The sequence below is a fragment of the Alternaria ethzedia genome, assembly GCF_023757985.1.
Source record: "Alternaria ethzedia strain BMP 0044 chromosome Unknown scaffold_26, whole genome shotgun sequence".
Taxonomy (NCBI): Eukaryota; Fungi; Ascomycota; class Dothideomycetes; order Pleosporales; family Pleosporaceae; genus Alternaria; species Alternaria ethzedia.
The window spans coordinates 15,831-31,383 of NW_026056219.1; the positions used below are offsets into that span (position 1 = coordinate 15,831).

General features: G+C 54.1%; 3 protein-coding genes across 3 annotated transcripts; 2 read left to right on the plus strand and 1 right to left on the minus strand.

Annotated features, from left to right (window-relative positions):
* Positions 1 to 6,887: 6,887 nt before the first annotated feature.
* Positions 6,888 to 8,257, plus strand: J4E87_008342 (uncharacterized protein; the record flags this gene model as incomplete). The annotated part of the gene is made up of 2 exons (XM_049379932.1): positions 6,888 to 6,955; positions 7,006 to 8,257. The coding sequence occupies 2 exons, from the start codon at positions 6,888 to 6,890 to the stop codon at positions 8,255 to 8,257; spliced, it is 1,320 nt and encodes a 439-aa protein (XP_049230201.1).
* Positions 8,258 to 9,888: 1,631 nt separating this feature from the next.
* Positions 9,889 to 11,240, plus strand: J4E87_008343 (uncharacterized protein; the record flags this gene model as incomplete). Its single annotated transcript, XM_049379933.1, has 2 exons — positions 9,889 to 11,018; positions 11,156 to 11,240. 2 exons carry the CDS (start codon positions 9,889 to 9,891, stop codon positions 11,238 to 11,240), a joined length of 1,215 nt encoding a protein of 404 aa, XP_049230202.1.
* A 2,643-nt stretch (positions 11,241 to 13,883) lies between these two features.
* Positions 13,884 to 15,052, minus strand: J4E87_008344 (uncharacterized protein; the record flags this gene model as incomplete). The annotated part of the gene is made up of 3 exons (XM_049379934.1): positions 13,884 to 14,137; positions 14,196 to 14,607; positions 14,678 to 15,052. The coding sequence occupies 3 exons, from the start codon at positions 15,050 to 15,052 to the stop codon at positions 13,884 to 13,886; spliced, it is 1,041 nt and encodes a 346-aa protein (XP_049230203.1).
* Positions 15,053 to 15,553: the final 501 nt, after the last annotated feature.

Consider the following 15,553-nt stretch of genomic DNA (forward strand, 5'->3'; position numbering starts at 1 on the left):
CGACAGCCACCAACGGTGGGATCATGTCGCGCAGCCGCGCTCACCGTACGCGGGACGGCATATGGTGATTGCGCAACACTCGACCTCCGGATGCTCTCGCGATATGGACTGGGGCCGGGGAAGCGGGAAAGTAAGCATAAAGGACACAAATCGGTGGAAACTCCGGTGCAGTACTGCCGAGAAAGGCACGCCCAGGATGAAACAGGCGCCACGATGCAGCGACCGCCTTATTCCAGCAGTGTGTAAACGTTAGCAATAACTAATATTTGGTATATCGTCGACCTGTCTCGCGACCTGCAGGAAGGGTAACCCTGGCCTCCGAAGCTTAGTGTCTGCCACAGTCAAGGATTTTCCAACGGCTGCACCACCCCACGCGCCACCTTAACGTGGAACCGTAGTCGCAGATCAAACTTGATCTGTGCACGTCTGATAACTTTGAACTTAGTGCACACTAACGACGAGGCGGATTGGCGCACTTCTAAATCCTATACCCCCTCAGCCACTCACGGGCTGCCATTGCCCGTCCGCTGGCTATTCTACCCTGAGAGCAAGACCGAGGATCTTGACGCGTGCAAGCATCTTGTTCAAATACGGCCAGCGGCCCTTGTAGTCCCTCTCGGCATTCGGGTTGGGCTGCCACTTACCTCCCTCAAGGTTCATGGAAGCGAGAGGACTTCAAACATGAAGGTCCCCACCCACGTCTATGATGTGCAAAGGGCTCGACCACTCTCGGGCTCCCGGGTCCGTTGAACATTCACGGCCACTACCATGATGCATGTCAACTGACGAACCAGGTTCTATGGACATGGGCTAACTTTGCATAGCTCTCACGGGTACCTGATCGCACTGACGTCTGTCTGCTCTGTCTGGCTTACTATAACATAACGGACCGTCGCGCTGCATGCTAATCCGGAGAATTCATCGAGCGTACCAACAAAATCGCTTGCTTGCCATCCATCATTGCTTGTGCTACCCTTTTGGAGCTTTTACTCGTCAATCACCTCTAACGCCTCGCGCCTCTCCTTTCCTACCATCATGTGCGACTATACGCAAGTTCAATACAAGTGCACTCACGTCCGCTACGTCGTCAAAGCCTGGTGTACCAAGTACCAACAAACGCATGTACGGTGTCCGGCCAATGTCACGGCAGTGTAGGTGTTCGTCCCAACTACCATATTCCTAAACTGATTGTCGGTCCAGAGAATACAGACTCAATGAGAACTGTGGTTCGTTGCCCCATCTCACGATGCCCGTTATGAACACAACCCTAACTCGACGCCAGGCGATTGCAGACGATGACACGAATCTGGCCCTCTCCATCATTTCTTATCATCACGGTTGCAATATAGCACGGCGTACACGGCGAACACGGCGGAAAGCTGCACAATACCCCATTTTGAATGTTTCCTTACCTTGTTGGATAGTCGAATGTATCATCACTGTCAATTTCAAAAGTCGTTTTTTCAGTACTCCGTCCAATACTGCTCCACCGACTATGGCACTTAACCGAAATTATAGTCACCAATGTCCGGCGTTGGTCACCAGCCACGATGGCGGAGCTGCATCCATCTGCCGACAACCTTTCGCAAAAATACGATAGCCCAAGGCAACTTGACGTTTAAAAAAGGGTCCGGTTTCCAATCAAAGTTTATGTGATTTTGGCGGTACTGCGTTAGCCAAAGCAAATCGCAGGTGACACACAGGATCTTACCCGACGGCGACAACTCCGAAGCACGCAATCGGCCACCAAACCAGGCGCCAGTTACGTGGAACGTGAACAAAACACGGAACGCGCACCGGAGGAACATACCTTCAATACAGCATTCCGTGTGTTCCGACCTGCAAAACTATCCCCAAGCATAAGGTAAGCTGAGCGCGTCGGCTCAATGTCGGTCGCCTCTCTGTCTGTCTCAGTTTCGCAGCTTCAGAAACTCTCGAGCACCATCCCGGGCAGTGCCTGACTCCCAATTGCGTCGGGTTCGCTTTTCGCAGTTTCTCGCATTCATCACAAGTTAGACTGGAAAGATGTCGAGATATGGATCGGCCGAATACCCGCTTTTGGCCTTTTTTAATACAGGCTCCTCGCATCGTAGCGCCAGCTCGCTACCTGCAGCTACGCCGGACTTATGCACGTTGCCAGATTGGTGTGGCTTACCACGTCCCTGGAGCGCGATAAAAGAGCTGGTAAGGCCAGTAAAATCCTTCTGTCCATTGTTCGGCCTGGCCAATCACGGAAATTGGTTCGCCAGAGGCACGGTCGGGTCGTGCCTTTGCAACCGCATGTCAAAAAGTCTTGAACTGGACGTCGCATCGCATAGCGACTTGACCTATGCACGATTCGATGCAGCTATGTATAGCTCGAAGGATGTCGCCCTGATGTTGGTGACGTGGAGTCACGATCCTCCTTACCAGGCTGAGGCTTCGCTGGTATCAAGAGTCAGTTCTGCCCACTATTCATTCTTCCTCCACGAGTAGATCAGGGTCATCAGTCAATACGTTGGTTACGGTCGTTGAGTCGAGCAATGCGAGCCAACCACGTTACTTGACAACTCATTGCATCGGCAACTCCGCAGCTTGGAACACGACGAATATTGCCATTGACGCACGCATACAGTTACCCGGTTCGTATGTGTGGGGAGCTTGTTGGAATGTGGGAATGGCCAGCAGCATGACGCCACCTTGGTTTCATCGACACTCAAGATGAGGTTCTGTTCTCCGCCTTGACGCGGTTTGCGAAGTCCAACTCAACTGCGGGGCCTTTGCGACCACTGTAGGACTGCCGAGAGGATTCAAAGACCTCGTCCAGAACCAAGCGCAGTGGGCCAGGAGAGAGCATTGCCTACGGTCCACTCTGGAAATCTTCTGGAAGGCGAATCATGATTGTCTCAAGGCTTCACGGGAGGATGATGATCTGCGCTACTGACTCATCGTCCAACCGAATGATGGGCCAGGAGCAGACGAGACGGCGTAGCATGTTGCTGTTGTTTTTCTACCAATTTCCCAAGCTCCACGGAATACGATGAAAAGCAAAGCATGCATTACCAATCTGGTAGATATACACTGACGCAGTTGGGTTGAAACACTGATAGACTGCACCCTGACCCGCGTGAAGGTGCATCGTGAACCCCCAAAGAGGCACAGGCTTGACTCGCAACCGACGACAACTTCCCCACCACCCCGCCCGCCACAAACGACCTTGAAAACTCGTAAGGCCACACTAAGGGAGGCGTAGTAAGTCCCTCAATTAACACTCCACTGCGATCCTCCTGGCGTCCTGATATCCAGCGGTTGCGGCTGCCAATTCCGTTCCAATCGCCCAACGGAACTTGAAACCAACAACTCAATGACAGGACTGGACGTCGCGACGAGGCAGCTTGTTGTTACTTCCGGTTACGACATGGCAATCTCAGAAGCCAGTGATATGTCTCTATCGTACCAATATCCCAACATTACCTTTGCGCGGTTTGTCACGGACTATTTCGGTGATATAAGCATACCCTCCCGCCGCCCCGCGTTCAGCAGGAACCTAATTCTGAGTTGACATGGGGCCGGGGCCCGGATGAGCTTGATTTGGGCACATCTAACGACGTTGGGACAATGGCTAGCTGCTGGCGGGCAATTACGCACCCGGCCATGGCAGCAATTGCGCGAAGGGCATAGTGGGTCCTGTCCGGGCACGGGATGTGACTCGTAGCGATTCGCGTGGATAAACGTCCGGCTTCCAGGTGAGTTGAAATTGGCGAAGAGACGTGTTGCGACTGGATATAACAGTAATATGCTAACGTTGATGCAGGGTGCCACCAATGCTTGGAGTGGTACGATTCCCGCATGCATGCGCGGTCATGTTATCTGCAGCCCGTCGTACCCTCGTCACAGTACAGTGCGCACCTCAGTGGGCACGGTCGACGACCAGCATTGCATCGCCATCAACACTAGGAGTGTCGTCAACCCACGGTAACACGTTGGTACATGCCACCTCCTGGTTGTGCTTACGACACACAAGCTAGTCTCTATAGGATCAGGAGCACACGGAGCGGATGAGATAATGTATTAGGTTCGTCGATCGCACCTGACTAAACGTCTTGGTTGGAAGCCCACCGCATCTCTCTACCGTCATATTCTTACCACGGCCTTTTTCTCCCTCGTCCTTTGCAGGAAACGCCGGAGTAATCCTCCTAGCCAACGGCGGATCGGAGGGTGGCTAGTCTTCCATGCCGGCACTTGCAACCTGCGCCGGTACTTCCGACCCAAAACTCGTATCGACCTTCTGCAACGCGTAATGGTCTGTGACTGTCACGACGAGCCTGACAGGTGACACACAGTCGAGGAGGATCATGTTTCATGCCTGGTGCCTGAGCCCTGAGGATCCGCATTGGTGGCCTATCCGGCACGGCCCGGGCTGTCACCAGAAATCAATACCAGTGCGAGAGTCGCCTGTTTTTGCTTTTTCTCGCGGTTGCATATACCTTGGGTTCAGCGGCCCGATCAATGTATTGTGTAAACATCCACCGCTCTTTGTCACCTCTTGATCAGCACGAGCTGCATATCTCGGAGAGCTCGACAGAGTTGGAGCTCCGCCGCGGCGACTGGGATCCCATGCTTACCCAAGAGCAGAATCGCGGGTTGAAGCGGTGGGGGACGCAGCACCGCATGTTTTACCGCCATCGCAAACCTTCTTCCAAGAGAACTCCTCAAACGGAACATACCGCAAACGTTTTGGAGTAGATAAACGGATAACGTATACATCCTGCTCAGCCTCGGTCGGTCGGAGCGTTCACACCGAATGGCGAGCGCGGCCGTAACGGCGCGTGAGACTGTCCGCTCCCTACTATGACAGCGGAGCCATCTCCGCCCCGCTACGGACACGGTACGGCTTAAAGTCTGGCCTTTTTCACTAGCACGATCTGAGACGCAGCTAAAAGGCTACAGGTATGACGTGCATAACGACTGCAGAGCTAGTCGTGGATCGCCTTTCGGAGGTTTAGCATTGTTTCCACGCCCGTGGGCGCGCGCGGAGACAGCTCGCTATACAGAACAGAGGCAACCTTGGAAAGTATATTCAGGGTCTAGATTTGGTCAAGATTAGCTCGGGTTCAGCAACACTTACATTGACCCCCAATCCGGCTCGTCGCTTCTGCTTCCACAATCTGATAACCGGCATAAACCGACGATATGCCTCGTTGGCGCGTCGAGACGGCGGCCCTTACTCGGCCATATACTTTCAACCTCCGCTTCACCATCCGGTTGGTAACGCACAATGTTCTGTATAACCTCGCAGTCCCTACCCCAATAGTTCGAACAAACGGGATCAGCATAGGCATGATTTGTCAGTAACGCTGATACGCGTTTTGGAGCTGGTGATCACCAATCTCGTCAGCCCTGTTCTGGGTTGGGCCGCTGCAAAGAAAGCAATGTATGAGGTTCATACCTAACCTGACGATGTCAACCGCGTGGTCTTACCGCAAACAGGCCCCACATCCCCTCCCTGTAGGTGTAGCAAGGACAACCCAACTACGGACGAATCTCAAGCGTCGGTCGGACCCTCGGCGGAAGCATATGTACGAAAGACTGTCGTGCTGTGAGGCGGCGGGTGATCACGTCTGTGCCGTATCTCGGCGTTTTCACCGATAGTCGCTTCGCTCAGGGCGCGGCGTTGATGGCGGTAAGGCTGACTGACTGACAGGGTTTGGGTTCATGTGAACAATCACCTACAAGGCATTGCATATCCGCGACATTCCGCCAGGACCCTGCTGCGCAACCGCCAAGGCTACCGAGATGCACGCGCAAACATCCTTGCCGGATATGTTGATCTGGGGCAGCAGCATGGGGGGTTTACAAAGCTGACGACAACAGTCTTGTCTACGTATGCATCCCTTGCTCCAAGCATACGCACGCCGTCTTGGCTTCCTCAGACTCGTGTCTGGGGTCACACTCATGATTAGCGGACGGTTTGGAAGATATCCGAATACGTGTATGACACAGACTGTCTGTCATACCCTACGTATGCGCGTAAGTCCATGTCGTGGATCCCTTGGGTTACACATGGTACATCCTGGCATACTGGACTTTGCGCATCAACTGCGCTACTGCTACTACACTATAAGCAGTGTGGTATCGAGACGAGGAACGAAAGCGAGATAATGCAATGTTGAACCCACATTGGCAATAGAGTTTGAAGAAGTTTATCTCAAGTGCAAAAACTGTTGGGTTATTTGCGTCTGCCGTGTCTGCCGTGCGGGACTTGGTCGTTTGGTCGTTTGCTTTGGCTCGTGACGAGGTCAATGTGGGGGATGGGGCGCCGTGTAAAGTCGTAAACTTTGTTTGCTGGAGAGCCACAGGCGGTGGCTCAAGATGATATCAGCCGGTCGACTATTGACTGCTACAACTTTGGAAGAGCATTTTTGAGGGGGCTAGAGGGGGAGAGTTCTTTTCCGTAGAAAGGCGCTGTTGTTACTCGGGTCTTCAAACTGCTTCAGTAGTATACTGAGTTTCAGTGGTCTGGTGTGCTTGTTGTCTGTGTACTGTATTGAAAGGTGATTGAAGACTAACATGTGCATGGGAGATGATCTTAGGACCCAGAGCACGATAGAATTAGTCTATGTCAGACTATCCACACAAGTGATCACCATCATTGCGCTTTCATCCTATGATATCACGTTTCACTTCACTCTTGCATACTGTCCAAACTTGCAGTTGCTCATAGCAACCATACTCTCATGCTGAATAGTCGCACAAAACTTTGTCTAGAGGCTCAAAACATGCATACGTGAATTGTCCAACCAAAAGTCGTGTTCAAGAATGATGTAGGTCGTGATTGGTCAAAGCGCGCCTTCTGCCGTAGCGAATTCAGGAACAGGCATCGCTCATCCTCCATCACGTCAGCCAATATGTCGCGTCTCGAAGACATTCCCACACCCGACAATGGCTTCTATGTCCTCGTCACGGGCGCAAACAGGTTGGAACATCTACTCTTCTTTCATGTACGGCTAATTGACTCGTGCATAGCGGCCTGGGGCTTGGTATCGGAACCCGCCTGATCGACGAATTCCTGCAGACGCGCCCCCAGAACGAATCCCTCGTCCTCATCATTACGACACGCGACCAACGGAAAGGCGACGCGACGATCGAGACGCTACAACATCATCTGCGCAAGGTCATTCGCAGCCATGAACAGAAGCTACCGGGCATTGCACAGGTGCTGCAGAATCGCGTGTATTTCCGGCAGGAGCGACTCGACCTGCTGAGTCTGGTCTCGGTACAGAAGCTGAGCAAGAAACTCCGGGAAACAACACCGAAGCTCGATGCAGTCATCTGCAATGCTGGCATAGGTGGATGGACGGGTATCGACTGGCCGCGCGCCGTTTGGTCGGTCTGCACAAAGTGGTTGCAGGCCACTACTTGGCCCACGTACAAGATCTCTGGTCGTGAATGGCTTGCAAAGGAACAAATACCTGCGGACAAGAAGACGGAAGAGGAGCCTCCTCTAGGCGAGGTCTTCTGCGCCAATGTCTTTGGGCACTATCTGCTAGGACACTACCTCGCACCCTTACTGGCGAAACATCCCAGGAACGAGGGGACTAGGGGCAGGATGATTTGGGTCAGCAGCTTGGAGGCGTACGAGCACGTATTCGACACAGAAGACATACAAGGCATCACATCGCATATGCCATACGAGGCTACGAAGAGACTGACAGATGTCCTGGCCATCACCTCTAGATTACCTTCAACCACGGAGCCGGTCGATCAGTACCTCGAGCACGCCCAAGATACGGAAAAGACCACGAAGCCACGGCTCTACGTTACACACCCAGGCATATGCGCCACTTCGATCGTCCCCCTTCCCCTCATCCTCCAATGGGCCATGGTCGCCGCCTTCTACATAGCGCGCCTTCTCGGCAGCGATTGGCATACCATCTCGGTCGACAAGGGTGCGACTGCCATGGTTTGGCTGGCGCTTGCAAGTCAAAGCACATTGGACAACATGGAGGCAAAGGAAGGCGTAGGGAAGTGGGGAAGCGCGGCGGATGTTTGGGGTCAGGAGCGTGTAGATCGCACTGAGGTGGCAGGATGGGGATGGGGAGGCAAGCTGGGAGAGTACAAGAGGAAGGGGAGGGATCCATACGCCAAAGACCTGACCAAGGAGAGCCAAGAGCGCTTCACAGACACTGGGAGGAAGTGCTGGGAGGAGATGGAGAGGTTGCGCGTCGAGTGGGAGGACCGACTGCGACAGGCTGGCATGGCAGTGGAGATGGAATGATCACCGTCCCCCGCTCCCCACATGCAAGAGGCCACACACTATTTGTATATCTTTAATATTTCACGATAGACATAAGCTTTCTCTCTTGCGCCCCACATGCAGAGCAGCGGGGCACAGGGTTCGGCCAAGCAATTAACTCAGCAATTGACCGTCTACTTGCGACGTGACAAAACCACCAAGAAGGCAGCTAGCAAGCAAAAAAAATGCCGGAATGACAGTGTTGGCGCCGACATTATGCCGGGCGATCGCTTGTCGGAGGGGAGCCCGAATGCTTGGGCAACATGAAGGTTGAGGCCTGAGCTTGACAGCTGAAGTATGCAGGTTGACGGCCACACAGCAGGGACAAGGCCGGGTCGACAGAGATCTTGGGTGGAGGACTGAGATCGTGGTAGACTACGTCAGCTCGGTCGCAGATCTGGTAGAAAAAGAAAGTAAATGATGGAAGCTGGGAGACCACGGAGTCCTGGATATTCTCGTGTGCCTCATCACAAATCACCTCGGCGACGACCGACGAACGACAGGACTGACCTGCGTTGGAGGCAGCGCTACTGGGCATAGTTTGGATGGTCGGGGAACGCGCCACACTGCGCCGCACTCGGGTTCGCAGGCGGTTTCGCACTTGTGATGTTTCTTTTGGATGCTGAAGTTATCGTAGGGGAAAGCAGAGCGCGCCTCGAGACAGTGGTCACGATAGTCACAATCCCCCGCAATCGCAATGTCTCGTTCGTGATGTTTCTTGTGACGACATGCGTCGCTCATGCAGCAATCCCAGGAACCGCACTCGTCAAGTCGGCCAGGCAAGGGGCTCAACCAGGTTCATCCCCACTCATCTCCCAAAAGCACGAATAGGAAGTGTTGACGCGACGTGCAATCCGCCGTGCTGGGTCGCGCCGGCCAAGGGCTCCCGCTGTGCCCCTTCTCACTTGCCCTATCTCGGTCAAGTCTTCCCTTCTGGCCCTCCCTCCCCCATCCACTGAGAGTTGCTGCCCGACGCGACTCTTCGCTATCCCTGAGACAATTCGTCATTTTCGAGTCCTCTTCACGCGCACAAGTCTCTCTAATACTACCGTCTCTTCACTTCCTCTTTCCAATTCCGCCAGTGAATGCGCCTGCCGTGAAGTCACGACCGAAGCCATCTACGCGATCCCAGCAACGTGCACTCGACTGCTTTGACCGCTCATTTTCTTTTACCACGACAACCCAGGACGCCAACAGTTGCGCAATACGTCGACGGTAGCATTGTCCCTGCCATAGCGCGAATGGACCCCAAGAACGACCCGCTTTCGAGCGACTATCCACCTGTCTTCGCACGCGACGCGACCGTTCAAGCGCCGTTGCTATCAACAACCCTCGCATAGGCGCAAACCTCACATTCGATTCGCATACCCTACCGAATACCTCGCCCTACACCTACCCAACCGACTGCACGATATCGCCCGTCTTGGTCGCGTGACGATTGCTAGAACTGGAGGCGCATACATTGTTCGCGCACAGGACTTGAACTATACAATCGCATTGTCGGCGACCAGCTTTCTCTCGCGAACAAAGCGCTGTTTCTGCTGGATTGAGAACACTGCAAGTCTACCTATAATACTGCCGGTCGCAGTTATTCACCGGAACTCCACACCAACATGTCGAACACCTCTTCATCACATGGTTCCTCGCGTGGGATAGACTTTAGGCCGTCTACCCCCGACCAGACCCGACCTACGCTTTCTCGATCGAACTCCCTGGCACCGAAATCAGAATACCTACGGCATGCGCTTCAAGCACGGAGGGCACAGGGTACGCCTACTCCTTCACCTCAGGATATCAAAGTGCCCCCACCACCAGCACAGAAGCCTCCGGAGATATGCACGCCTAAGACTTCGCCTGATATCTTTGATCAATTCGCCCTCACAGAAGAACAGATGACCCCGGTTTCGCCCATCCGACGACGCCGGCCCAGCGATGCTCGTCCACCGCAGTCCAGGACGAGTCGAGAACTCACAGACGAGATCGACAAGCTGAAACAGACGCTCATGACTGCCAACATGCGAGTGGAGCTGCTGAGGAAGGACAACAAGGTGCTGCAGCATGATTTGACTGCCGCCAAAGAACAAATCGAACGGATGGAGCCACTAGAGGATTTGAACTACGAGCTGAGTGCGGAGAACAAGCAACTCAGACTCAAAATGGAAAAGATGGATGAAGAGATGACGAAGCTGCGAGAAATCGACGAGGAGCATCGGAAGACCAACATCGAGCTCACCGCTATAGCGAGCGAGAGCGCGGCACACTGGACAGATCACGAGCTCGCCATCGAAGAAGCTGCCGAGACCATCATCATGATGGAGGAAGAGAAGGAGTTGCTTTCGGAAGAAGTCAAGCAACTCAAACAGCGAGTCATGGCTATAGAAAGCCATTCCCCTGCTAGCACGCTCGTCAACAGCCCGGGCAAGTTTCCACTTCGCGTCTTCAGTGTGGACGAGTCGCGGCCCTCTACTTCGCACTTCGATTCGGATTACTACAGCCAGCCTGAATCGCCGCAAGCCAAGCATAGCAGTGCGTCCATCAGGTCGTTTACGCCTTCAGAACGGTCGAAGAAGTTCCTTGATCTGAAGGAAGAGCGACGACGGTCTGCTCGTGATCTGAGTGAGCGCATGTCTGCAGTATCCCTGAAGGCACTACGTGATGCGTCTCTTTCTCCAACGCCAGAAGAAGTTCCCGCAGTTCCTACGGCCCACCAGCAACAGGTTCCTTCTATCGTAGCGGATGACAGGTCTGCCACTCCCTCCAGACGCCGTGAGCACGTTCGCCAAATCGATCAGCCACGTCCACTGTCTTTGATGGACGCAGCAGAGATCTCCCCACCACGACCGCACACAGTTGCCCCTCAAGCTCCTGACCGCCAACCAGACGGTCTACGCGGTCTATACCGCCCCCGCAAACCCTCAAGCCGAGCATCAACCGACCAACGCCCATCCTCAAGCTACATCCCTAGTACCACAACCACCCCCGGCAGTTCCCTAGGCCGCCACCACTCCACCCGCGAGGCCTCCCCTCACGTCCCTGCCCGCAGCAGCAGCAGACACCGAACCACCGATCGTTCAACCGAGTCACCCCAACGCACCTCCCCACGCCACCGCTCCTCCTCCATCGACGCGCGAACCCCCCAAACGAACCGCCATTCCATAGCTCCAGGGTGGGAATCCACCACCCCACCCCCCTCCTACACCCCCTACTCCCCCGCCTCCAACACCTCCACCCTCGATCTAACCAGCTCGTTAGATCCCCGTCGAGCCAAAGACCAATGGTGGCGCAGCCTCGATCGTTTAACTCACTCTCAAGTCATGGCTCAGGAGATTCAAGCACAGGGCATACAAGTGCCACGTGGTTATGACGCCGGGCCAAATCCTACTCCTGCTGTTGTTGCTCGTCCTAGTACTACGCAGCGGACGCGGAGTAGTAGTACAACGGGTCAGTATCGAAGTCGTAGACCTACGCCTACGCCTTCGAGTGCGCTGAATAGCCATCCTGTGGTGGCTGTGGAGAAGGACCTGCTGTTTAATGCGAAGGAGAGTACGGAGGATTTTATGAGTAAGATGAGGGGGGGTAAGGGGTCGAGGGATTCGGTGTTTTCTTTACGGTAGTTTTTCTTTGGGTTTTTAATGATTGTACGGCCGTATTTTTGTGGGTTTTGATAACGGCGTTTGAGAAGGAAGATAATTTACTCCGCGAGGAGGTCATTCAATAGCGTGGGAGTGGTATATTTGAGATTGCGGCTTTGTTTCGCGTCTACGTTCGGCTTTTATCTGTCTGTCTAGAGGGCAGAGAAGGAGGAAACTGTATCATTAGTCGAGTATATCGACGTAACATTATATAATAACATCACCCATCCTCATATCTTTTCCATAACACATAAGTGAAGTAAATCATGATCACACATATCCAAAACAAGCGAATCCCAAACCAACTCATACCCCCGTGAAATGTTACAATCCCAATCTACCCCCTCCCCCTAAACTGCTCAGCAACAACATCCCCAAGCGTCCTCCTCTGCCTCGCCTCCCCCGCCCCCTCCGCCAAAATCCCCGTCGCCAACCCCGCCCCACCCCCCTCCCTCTCCCTCTCATCCTCCAACCTCGCCCTCAACCCCTCAAACCCACCTTTCCTCTCCTCACCTACAACCCACCCAGGCACCCTCCACCTCGCCGCCCCCGGCAGCACATCGCGCCTATACGCCGTTCCAACTCCCCACCCCACCGCCGCCGCTAGTAAGCTCCCAGGGAACTGGGATAGCGCGAGTTGCAAAGGGGGAAGGTAGGACAAGGATTTCGAAGTCAGCGTTATGGAGCGCCGATAGAAAGATTGTTGGGATGGAGATGGGGTGGAGGCGGCCCAGGGAGAGATTTTGTAGCGGTAGGTGGACGGGATTGCGGCGTAGTAGTTTGCGAGGAGGGCGAAGAGGAGGGGGGTTGGGCCGGCGGGGAGGTGGTTCATGCGGCCGAGGGTTAGGGGGCGGAGGAGGAAGGTTAGGATGAGGGGCGGGAGGAGGGTTGTGTAGGGGAGGGTGGAGAGGAGGAAGGACTGTTGTTTTGTTAGCTTGGATGCGCTGGGTATGGGGGATTGGATGGAGGGGTGGGATGGGAGAGGGGATACGTACAGCGAACTTCCTACTCCCCCAAATCCTTTCCACAACGCGCAGTTGGTAGAATGTCAAGACGGCGAAGAGGACTTCGGTTGAGTTTGTGAAACTTAGCTGTTAATCTCATGTTAGCATCCATTTCATCCATTTCATCCACCCCATTCCCATCCATTCCCATCCATTCCTCCCCATCTCTCCCCAAATGAAATAAAACATACCATCCAAACCCCACACCTCCAAAACTGCCCATACCCCCACAAATGCGGCACAACCTGAATATGCAGATAGAATCTCGAATCCGTAATCGCGGCCAGCAGCGCGCCAATGACGGTGCCGAAGACGAGGAATTGCGTTACGGGCGCGTTGGTGAAGCCCGAGGAGATCATTGTCGCGTTTTGGTGGGAAAGCGGGGGGTGGGGAGAAGGTTGTGCGATTGCGATTGCGATTGCGATTTGGGGTGATTATAACATGGTTCGGGTGAGGTGTCGTGGCTGGGGTGGTGAATGAGGGTTGGTGGGTTGGGGACAGGTGGGAGCGATGACGATCGGCGCATGTGCAAGGTGTGGACTGCGGAGCCAAGGGCGGAGGTGCCACAGTTGCCATTGGTACGCGGATGGCCTGACCCTGGTTGCGCTGTCTTTCGCATTCTTGCTATGTAGTCGCATATATCCATGTCCTTTTGTTATAGGAGAGATGTTCGCAGCATGTTATTTCCATGCTTGCTCGAAATTAAAATGTACATGTTTTTGCGTAGATATCCGAGGAAGCGTGACTGGACTGTCGCAAGAACATGTCCAACAATCGCAATCATAGCTCACGCGACCAACAGACAAGTCAGATAACAGGATGATTCCGTTTCAATATATCGCACGCCAAAGCAGGGTACTCAACTATATACACAAGCCAAAAAAACACGACCATGGGCTCCTCACCAGGAACGCCTCGTCGCCAGAAAAAAAAAGAGCCACACCTTCTCGAATTCCTCCCGCACGCACACGTTTATTTCTCACCCCTGTTATCACTCCTTGCAGCATTCTTCTTCTTCTCGACAGCCGCATGTTCATGCTTAGCCAGCTTCTCCTCGCTGGAACCCTCCTCCTTGAAAACCTTCTCGCGGTCAACAGGACCAGGGATATGTTCCGGAAGCTCGCTGCGAGAGATGAGAGTGAGGACGATACTGGCTCCGACGATGGCGGTGAGGACGAAGCGGTATACGGCGTACCAGTTGGGTGTCCAGCCGAGGCGGCTTACGCCTGTGTGTTGTGTCAGTATAGATTATTGGGACGGGTTGGGGGGGGGGGAAGGACGTACGAGTATCAACATAGTACAACCCAACGAAACCCAAGAATTGCGAGATGAGCGCGCCTTCAACGGGCATGAGTAGTGTTGACCATGCTACCATGGGTGCTACAACGCCAATTGCATAGCGCTTGTAGCCCTGTGTGCCTCCGTAGCCTGCCCACTCTAGTCCCCAGTGGATAGCGCCGAGGAAACTCAAGATGGACGCGCCGTATCCGATTTGGAGGGGTTCGATAAGGGAGAGGAGATATGTAGCGTCTTTTTGAGAGAAGATCATGCCGTAACCCGCGGTGGAGTGGTTTAGTTCCCAGGAGAGATACACGGTAGAGATGGAGGTTGCGAGGTAGGGAAGCGTGCCTGCGAGACCCATGTAGTATGCTTCGCGAGGGACTTCAGCCAGAGAGAATGTCTCTTTGATTGTGCCCTGGTATTTGTTAGAGACCACAACCAAAACACGTCGTCACGATTGTGCAGAAAGAACTTGGTATACATACCACATCATGCTTCAACCCCGCCGCCATATCCACCTCATTCTGCGGCTGCTCGGTGCCCACCTCCGAAAACATCGGATGCGTCGAACTAGTACTCGTCACCGTCTCGGGCGTAGGCTTAATCTTCTCGTGCGCATATCTGCTCTCCGCCTGCTTCTGCCCTTCCGTCAACGTCTTATCCGCCATGCTGCGGCGCAAGACCGCAGACGCAGGCTTCCATTGCGCAGCTAATTGCGGTCTCCGCGCAGCCAGAGAACCAAATTGTGTTGCCCATTTCAGGGAAGAAGGTGTTGTGCGTGTGAAGCTCGCAGCCGGGCGTGCCGACTGGGGCGCTGCTACGGACCTCAGCGCGAGGCGCGACGCTCCGTTGCGAAGCATATTAGATTAGCGGGCACCTGGGTATGTAGGTAAGATGTGATAGGGAAAAGCAAAGGGAGGTGGAAAACGCGGGTGCAGTAATGTACACAAAGTACGAGCTGGGTATATTTGGGGAGAAGACAAGAGAAGATAGGGTTAGATAGTACTTTGCGATTCCAGCTACAAGCTTCCCCCGCAGGTTGACGCGCGACGCCAGTCTGACGTCATGCATGCTTTTCATCATCGCCGGCCATGCTTCGGCATCGCAATCGTGATCCTTGTCTCGTAGTGGATCGCAACGGTGCCGCGACCCGTAAATAACGCGAAGGAGCTGTCACCATGAGACAAAATGTGCCGTTGCGCGGTGGGGCTTTCACGCGCCATGTTATCGGTTCGATCATAATTCGGCCCAGCCTCGCTCCAGCCCGGCCATGCTGACAAGTCCACCTGAAGATGACGCACGATCATGTTGCTCCATTGCTCCAAGAGAAAAACTGTCTGATTGATAGAAAGAGTATACAT